The following is a 9,230-nucleotide window of genomic DNA, read 5'->3' on the forward strand; positions in this document are numbered from 1 at the left end:
ATAAAAGAAATGCAAATCAAAACAACATTGAGATACCACCTCACCCCAGTTAGAATGGCTATAATCAAGAACTCTAATAACAACAGATGCTGGAGGGGACGTGGACAGAAGGGAACCCTATTGCATTGTTGGTGGGAATGTAAACTTGTTCAACCACTTTGGAAAGCAGTATGGAGGTACCTCAAAAGATTCCACATAGAGCTCCCCTATTACCCAGCAATCCCACTTTTGGGCATTTACCCAAATGACCACAAACAAGACCATACTAGAGCTACCAGCACGACTATGTTTATTGCATCATTATTTACCATAGTTAAGATCTGGAACCAACCCAGATGCCCCTCATTAGATGAACGGATCAAGAAAATGTGGTATATATATATACAATGGAATTCTATGCCTCCATCAGAAAGAATTGCATTGCCCCATTTGTTAGGAAATGTTAAGACTTGGAAAAAAATTATATTAAGTGAAGTAAGCCAGGCCCAAAGAAACATAGGTTCCATGGTTTCCTTTATTTGCAAATAACTACTATATGTCTGAGTCAAGCAGAAAAGGTCAGATAAGTTGATGTTAGGGAAATGAACCCCAAGATAAGTATTCAAATGTTTTTTTTTCTTTCATGGGATTGTTTCTAACATATTCATAAGATGATTTCTTTGTTGCTTTGTATATCCCTCCCTCACAGTATAACCCCTGCTTTCACTGTATTTGATGTTGGTATAATTTGTGCAGGGGAAGGGAAAAAACAAACCGTTTAAATAGGGATACAGGTGGACCCATTGCAACAATGAGATGTACAAGTTGTTATGTTGGAAAACGAACTTTACAACTTTGGTGGGGGGAGGGAGGATCGGGTAGGAGGTGCAGGGGGGAATGGGAAGGAATGGGAAGGGGAAACCAAGGAGGAGGCAACAATGCTTGATAAGAAATGTATTCATTACCTTGCCCATGTAATTGTAACTCCTCTGTATGGTATTTTCACAATAAAAAAATAATCACCCCAAGATAGCATTAAACATTCATAAACACTCCAATGGTAGAAGAAAATAGTATATTTCATTTCTAAAAGTATTAAAGGTGTCCATTTTTTAATTTTTAAAGCAAAATAACATTTGAGCCTCTGGGGCTATCTTTGACACCTTAGTGTATGTAGCATCTGAATCAGTCTGATACTAGACACCACTGAACCCCTCAGCAATCCCTTCTGAGGAACAGCTCCCTTTGGGAGCTGTGGAGTATCATCTGTCCCTATCTACCAAATAATACCCTGCTGTTGGGAGTTTAAGAAAGATCTCCTCTAGTGATATACTTTAGATGAATGTAGACAGCCAGTGATAAAGTAGCTCAGTATTCTTTCCACTTTATCATTTCTACTAGGTCCTTTTTAGCAAGTGTAGCTAATTAATAAAAATTTCCAGCTTCTGAAACATGGATCATTACTAAGCCAGCAATTACAGTGACTGTGTAGTAAGCACTTCTGTGGTACATGCCTTGGAGGCACTTTAGCTCATGTAATCCTACTGATCCTCCCTTGAGAACATTACAGAAGTAGAGGGTAGATGATGTTTCAAGATGGAGGAAGTAGACAATGATACTGCATGGTATTTCCATGTATATCCGTAAGAATGTATAGAAATTTTGTCTTATATTTCTCTAATATATAAAATAAAATTGAAGCTCACACAGGTTAACTTATTTTACAAGGTTGAGAAACTAAACAAATATCCAAACCACATCTTTTTAAAATAAAAACTTTACTTAGAAGGTAGGCTGGCCGGGCGCTGGTGGTTCATGCGTGTAATCCTAGCTACTCATGAGGCTGAGATCTGAGGATCATGGTTCAAAGCCAGCCTGGGCAGGAAAGTCCATGAGACTTTTATCTCCAACAAATGACCAGAAAACTGGAAGTGGCACTGTGGCTCAAGGGATAGAGCGCTCTCCTTGAGCTGAAGAGCCAAGGGACAGCACCCAGGCCCAGAGTTCAAGTTCCAGGACCCGAAAAAAGAAAAGAAAAGGAAAGAAAAGAAAGTAAACTGGCTCTATTTCTGTACTAATTACATAATATCTTTAAAATAAAATAGAAAAGGAAAGGTATAATCTTAAAATACCTATATAAAATGAACTATAGCTCAACTGAGATTTTCACTTTTTATTAAGTATCTTATGGACACTAATTGCCCTCTGAAAATCTTAAAAAACAAAAAACAAAACAAAACAAAAAAAAAGATCCAACCTCTTAACACCCATATTCTGAAAGAGCCACCAAGAGCTTTTTAGTAGTTGGGCATGGTGGCTCAAACCTGTAATCACAACTTTGGATGCTGATATGGGTAGAGTCATAGTTGGAGGCCAGAGTGGACAAAAGGTTAGTAAGAACTGATCTTACTAATAAAAGCTGGCATTAAATCTATAACAGGAAACATAAATAAGAGGATCACCCCCAAGCAAAAAGTGAGACTCTCAAAAATAACGAGAGCTAAAGAGATGAGGTGTGGTTCAAGCAGTAGAGAACCCTGTTTAGTAAGCATGAAACCTTGAATTCAAACTTCAGTATTGTTAAACAAACAAACGCCTCTCATTACTTCTCTTGTGGGTGTAGGCTGTATATCAACACTTGAAATCTTATCAGAGCAGAAGTTCTATGGGCTTTTTTGTTCAGTTCTATGCTGCAGCCTGTCAGAAAGACTCTTTTCCCCCAGTCTACATGGTCTCTCCTAAGAAAACTAGAAGTCAGCTCCTCATCAAGAGGGCACTTCCCGTGCTGGAGCTTACCACCAAAATCAAATGCTTGAACTATTTAATATAGCACTCATCTACTGTGAACTTACTTATTCATTCACTATTTCTTTTGTTTTTATTTTATTTTTATTGAAAAGGTGATGAGCAGAGAGGTTACAATTAAATAAGTAAGGTAATAAATACATTTGTTTTTAATCACTGTTACCTCATCCCTCATTCTTCCCTATTCCCATCCCCCCCGAAGTTGTAATTCATCAGCTAATATTTGCTAGCTGGTTTCTATATACTAAATTGTGAAGACAATTGTGAAGACAATTTGCAACAAGCAAAACAAAAAACAACAACAAAAAATCCCACCATAACAAAAATCCACCCCAGAAAGTCCTTATTCTTATAGAATGAAATAAAGGATACGTATATAGTTTAAATGATCATACAAATAAAGACAAAAATAATTGAAAACGCAGTTGAGGAAAGCAAAAGTCTTTGGGATTAATGAAAGGCTTCCTCATAGAAGTCACATTGAACTGATACATGAGTATAAATTAGCATTCGTCTGGTGAAGAAGGAACACATTTTAGGGAAAGGAAAAAGCATATTCAAAGATTCTTTGGCAAAAAGGAACATGGTATGTCAAGGAAATGTTAAAAACAAAATGTGGAAAACAGGGTTTCTGGATAGTGGATGTGAGAGGATTTTGGAGAAGCAGGCAAGGCCACATTTACATAGATTATATAGGGCATTCCAAGCTTATTTTTTGCATACAAATTAAAATAAAGAGGATTAACTTTTGGCATAACATAGTTATCAAAATCGATTTGGGTTTGAGAAAATTCTGGGTGTGGTTTGAAGAATATTGGAAATAGAAGTCAATATATAAATATGAAAAAGGCCAACAAGTCATTTCAATAGTTTTAAGAGAGATAATAGTGGTTTGGATTAGGTGAATGTGAAATACCATGGGCATCAGATATTAAGAAATAGTAGAACAGAGGGTGAACTAAGTCAGCAATGATACTAGACACTATGTTGGAAATGAACTATACAACTTGTGGGGGAAGGGAGAGGAAAAACTGGGAGAAAACGAGGGAGGGGGTGACACTGTTCAAAAAGAAGTGTACTTAATACCTGACTTACGTATCTGTAACCCTTTACAATAAAAATTTTAATAAAATAAACGAGGCTTAGTAATAGACAATTTATATAGGAGAAAGGGAGAAAAAGGAAGCATCTAGGCTCTAACTCATACAACTGGATGGATATACCAAGAGAGGTATTGATGACTCTTAAGAGAGGGATTGACTTAATAGAGGGATTGATGACTCAAGATATTCAGTATTTCAAGGACAATTTAGAGCAGATGAGCCACAAAGGAGATAGAAGCAGCCAACGGAAAAGGAAAAAAAAAATGTGAGAGCATCTCCCAGTAGAATATTTCAAGGTGGAGGAAATACATGATGGTAGCATATGCTGTGGTCAACTAGGTAATTTCAGTCCTGTTCTTCAGCAATATATAAGACTTTGAGGAAAGGGATTTTAACTCAAACCTCATAGCTTCCTTTTTCCATGAAGGGCCAGCACAAAACTTTCTATAGAAAAAGTTTATAAAACACATTTATTCCAGGAATTATATTATATTGACCAAGACGAGGAATTAAAAAAAAACCTTCATGGCATACCATTATAATGAAGCCAAAGGTAGCTTAATATGTTTAAGGAGAAAATGGATATATAAATCTAAACCAGGCTTACCTTATAAAAACACAATAAGAAACAAAAACATAATAGAAATATTTAAAGTTGAGGATGGACTGGCCTTGAATCAAAATGTTGTTCTTATAAACAAAAATGAACAGTGTAAAATGAATGCACTGTTTACTCAAACTGGTAAGGTTACTTGGCTGCCTAGCACAATTATTGTCTACTTAGCATAGGGAGACATGAAAAACCTTGGAAATATTTAAAGAACTACAAGAAGATGAAAATTTGTAAAACACTTACCTTTTATTTGCTGGTCTTGGGGCATGAACTCAGGGCCTGAGCTCTGTCCCTGAGCATCTCTCTGCTCCAGGTTAGTGCTTTACCACTTAAGCCATAGCACCACTTCCAGCTTTTTCTATATATGTGGTACTGAGTTTCATGCATACTAGAGTTTCATGCATATTAGGCAAGCACTGTCCCACTAAGCCACATTCCCAACCCCAAATTATAAAATACTAAGAAGAATTATAATGAAAAATACTCAAAATGACAATGATAGTATTCCTTCCTGAACATTTATATAAAAGCATAGTGTGGTGTCAAACTGTTAATGTTGAGTTTGATATAGTCTCCAAATACCTTAGTTTAATTTTGTTTGAAACTGATTACTCTTTCTAAATCAACTCATATTATTAGCCTATACCACTGCCCACTGCTAGGGGCATTGAATACAGTATATTTTACTTCCTACTTAAAAAATTATTTTTCATAAGACAAGCTCTTCTTAACCATATTCCCAGGGTTCTTGGAGAGCATGAAAATATTCTAGTTTTGTTTGTTGAAATACTTCCAAGGTTTTTCCAATAAGTTTAAAGACAAATTTATATTGCATGTAGCTATTTATATATTTTTAACTCATTTTAAGTCTGAATTGCATGTCCTTCTCTTTGCTCTCTTTTTCATTTCTCATGTACATTTAATTATGTTTATCTAATATTGCTGAAAGCTGACTCAAATCTTTTCTGAAAAACAAAAAGGATTGGTAGGAATCCACAGAGGAATATATATTGTTAAGCTCTTCCATCATATTAACTATCTCAGTCATCTCTTCTCTCAGCTCTTGGCCCCTTTTTTTTTTTGTCAGTCATGGAGAAGGTGACTTTAAGGACCTTGGAGAAAGAATCAATTAAGCATGATGATAAACTGGGAAAAGCAAAGAAAAACTCAAATATCTCTATCTTGGAAGTCTTTATGAACACTGACACTCCTGGTAGGTAAAGCTGAATGGAGGAAAAAGCCATGGAAGCCATTAACTTGACTTTTATATTAGTACAGTAGATTACAAAAAGAATACAGAAAACTGAACAAAAAATGCTAGAGGAAAGGTAAGCACCAAACTGGAAATACTGAAATGAAAATAATCTGTAAAGACAATATAGGTTAGTTAAAGCATTGCTTGAAATTTATTTTTATCTTAATAAAATTAAATTGTACTTTTTGTAAAAACTTTGGAAAATTCAGATGAAGGCCTCAACCCAGAGACACCATCTATTTATGGGTGGAAATCTTGCTCTTCAAGAGCAAGAAATAGTCATCTTCGATGCTAAAATCACTGACAACATATTTCCAAGATGAACCAAGAATGCTTTGAGATTAACAATATCTCCTTTAGCTATTCATGATATTTTTCTTCTCAGATACCAGAGAAAAAGTCATTTCCTAGTGATGTATTCCACACAAGAATCAAATTGCCACTCTTCATAATGCCACAAAATGTCATCAGATTGTTCTGGAAGTATATTTCACTTTCTGTGATCTTTATTTTGTTTTCAAATGCTGTTAATTAAATAATAAAAATGAACTGTTCAAAGTTATAAAAGTTATCTTTCTCTTAATTTCTATCTAAGGCTTTTGAGCTACATCAAACGGATTATCAACTGTTGATATCCATGTGTGATAATTAGCTAGGGAATTATCAAATCCTGTCATAGATCAAGAAGGAAGGACTTTTAAATGGCTAGGCAATTAACTAAAATGGAATCAACTTCCAAAATTTCACTGTTTTGACTGACATCACTAAAGCTATGAGTTATATATGACTATGAGAGCTGCAACTTGAATTCTTGAGCTTAGAGAAAGAGCATAGTTCTTTAATTAACTAACTTATTATAAAAAGTTGTAATTTGCCTTTATAAAAAATGAATTTATATCAAGAACTGTGGCAGGGTTCTCACCTGAGTAGAGAAGGGTAGAAATGTGATATGCAGGAAAGCCAATGTAATGGTTGGTTGAAAAAGGTTTGCAAGGAGCCTGAAGCTGACTCATCCATGCCATGCTGAAAGGCTCTAGGAAAACATACAAAAGACTTCAGAATATGAGGGAAACATTGATTATGAAATATTTTTATTAGAATTCACTAAATATTTTAATATAAAACTGTATTATCTTTATTTGGACAATGTTCCTGCTCTTCCCACCTGGGTTTTACATTAGAATGTAAAATGAACAATGACCAATCAAACTAGCTAGGAAAAATACTAGCAAGGTAAGAAAGGCTTTTTATAAAACTAAAAGTGAATGAACTTTAAACTTGCAGGTGTGACAAAATTATTATTTAATTTTTTTAAAACCACATATTTGTCAAAGTTAAATGCCTGCAGAAAGCACAATGAACTCTGTCTGTGTCTCTAATAAGTAGCATTCTTCTCTACTCATCCTGAATCCTGAATCTGCATCCAATTAATGCTAATAGTTTGGCACATTTGCTTCACCAATATAAAAACGTTTAACATGAGGTAGCCCTTTTTAATTGCTAAAGTGATTTATGTATTCTAAACAATCAATAGGATTCATAATTAATTGTATATACTTCTATGGATCTAAAAGGTGTCTAGAAGAACAACTTAGGGCTGGGAAGGTGGCTCAGTGGTAGAGTGCTTGCCTTGCATGCCTGAGGCCCTGGGTTCAATTCCTCAGCACCACATAAGCAAAAAGACAAAAGATGGAAGTGGCGCTGTGGCTCAAGTGGTAGAGTGCTAGCCTTGAGCTGAAGAGCTGAGGGTCAGTGCCCAGGCCCAGAGTTCAGGCCCCACGACCAGACCCCCCCCAAAAAAAGAAGAATTTAGTTAAATTATACATTAGTGCAATTTAACATTTAGGATATTTTTACAGAGTATTAGTTCTACAACCATTTGTAGAAGTGCTTGCAATGTTTGGCCTGAAATACAACTGTAAATCTCAAGAAGAAAAATCTGTTACAAAAAATTATTGAAGCTAATTGGACTAATTAAAACTGTACAATTGTAGACTATATTCCCACATATAGTTAAAAGTGATGTCTGAGAATACTTTAGAAATGGAATTATTTAAAACAGCCCAATCTCTCCATTTAGTTTAGAAGCAACAATGTCTTTTTTATCACAAATGTTCAAAATTGAACAGAATTCCACTTTGAAGGCCCGTTTCTTAATTCCACATCAGGCTTCTTGTATCCCCACCCATCACATTTGACCCTTTACTTCTCCTGTCCGGCTGGTCAACTAAATTTACTTAGAATTTCTTTAGACCTTTAATATATCACCATTTCTTTGAAAGTCCTATTTTGTCTCATTAAATTTCAGATTAGGACAAAATTCCTTACATATCCCTCATAGCTGTAAACATCTATCCCACACAATCCAATGCATGAGCTACAGAAGTAGGCAGGTACCAGGATTTGCTACTCTAAAGAGTTTGAATTTAATGCCAGCAGTAAGGAATCACTAAAGTGTTTATAGCAAGAGAGTGAAATTAGCATTTTTGCATCTTAGAAAAATCATTTCAGTAGTAGTGAGGATTAGAGTAAGAATGGATTAGAAGGAAATCAAGGATAATGAAGATGGTATTGCACAGACCAGTCAGAGGATAAGAACCTAAATGAAGGGAAGAGGCAGAGAGCATAGTAATTAGGAAGCAAATAGAATAAATACTAAAATAATAGAATTAACTCTATTTATTCCACAATGAAATGGGATTCAAGATACATGAGGGTGAAGATAGAAAGTAAGAGTTGAAGAAAAGGAATAATAGTCCAAGGTATTTTCAGGTATTTTGTTTCATATTAGGTCTGTTGAAGGGACTTTAGACATTTCAGATCCACCCAAAGAGGTACACCAAATAGGAATTTCAATTTGCTGATCTAGTACATACAAGAAATATCTGGTTTGAAGATATCAATGTGAAAGTCATCAATATAATATGAAGCCATAGGAGTGGATAAATTCACCCAACATAGCAACAGTTAAGGATGAAATAAATAAAAAGTTCTATGCAACATGCCAGCATTTAAGGATGAAATAAATAAAAAGAGGCACTCAAAGGAAAAATGAGAAGAAACAATCAGAGGAGTAGGCAAAGAGACAAGAGAAAATGATATTGGCAAAACCAAGAGAAAAGAAATGGAAAATAGTGTAAAAGCTGCAGAGAGATTTGTACAGAGAAAAAGATTACTGGAGTTACTGATTACAAATGCATAGATGATATTGCCCTGTTTGTGTAGCCTGATGGAGGTTGAATCCACTTACAGTACAGTGAGTGAATGATAGGTATAAAAGTAAAAATATTTCTTTGATTTGTTGTGTTTCTGGGTCACTATTAAGAAAATTTCAGCCTGTGCCAACAAGACCTAGGGTTTCTATTCCGTCCTGTAATGTTTTCAGAGTGTCCGCTTTGATTCCGAGATCTTTGATCCAGTTGGAGTTGATTCTGGTGCAGGGTGATATATAAGGATCTAGCTTTAGTTTTCTACA

At 35.2% G+C, this 9,230-nt stretch overlaps 1 protein-coding gene across 1 annotated transcript in view; it reads right to left on the minus strand.

Annotated features, from left to right (window-relative positions):
• Nucleotides 1-9,230, minus strand: part of LOC105989795 (uncharacterized protein KIAA0825-like) — a 185,734-nt gene that overhangs the window by 113,826 nt on the left and 62,678 nt on the right. The window contains exon 9 of the mRNA XM_013022014.1: nucleotides 6,678-6,788. Within this exon, the coding sequence (XP_012877468.1) occupies nucleotides 6,678-6,788 (111 nt within the window). The remainder of the gene's footprint in view (nucleotides 1-6,677; nucleotides 6,789-9,230) is intronic.

This window comes from Dipodomys ordii, unplaced genomic scaffold (genome assembly GCF_000151885.1).
Source record: "Dipodomys ordii isolate 6190 unplaced genomic scaffold, Dord_2.0 Scaffold59, whole genome shotgun sequence".
Lineage (NCBI taxonomy): Eukaryota > Metazoa > Chordata > Mammalia > Rodentia > Heteromyidae > Dipodomys > Dipodomys ordii.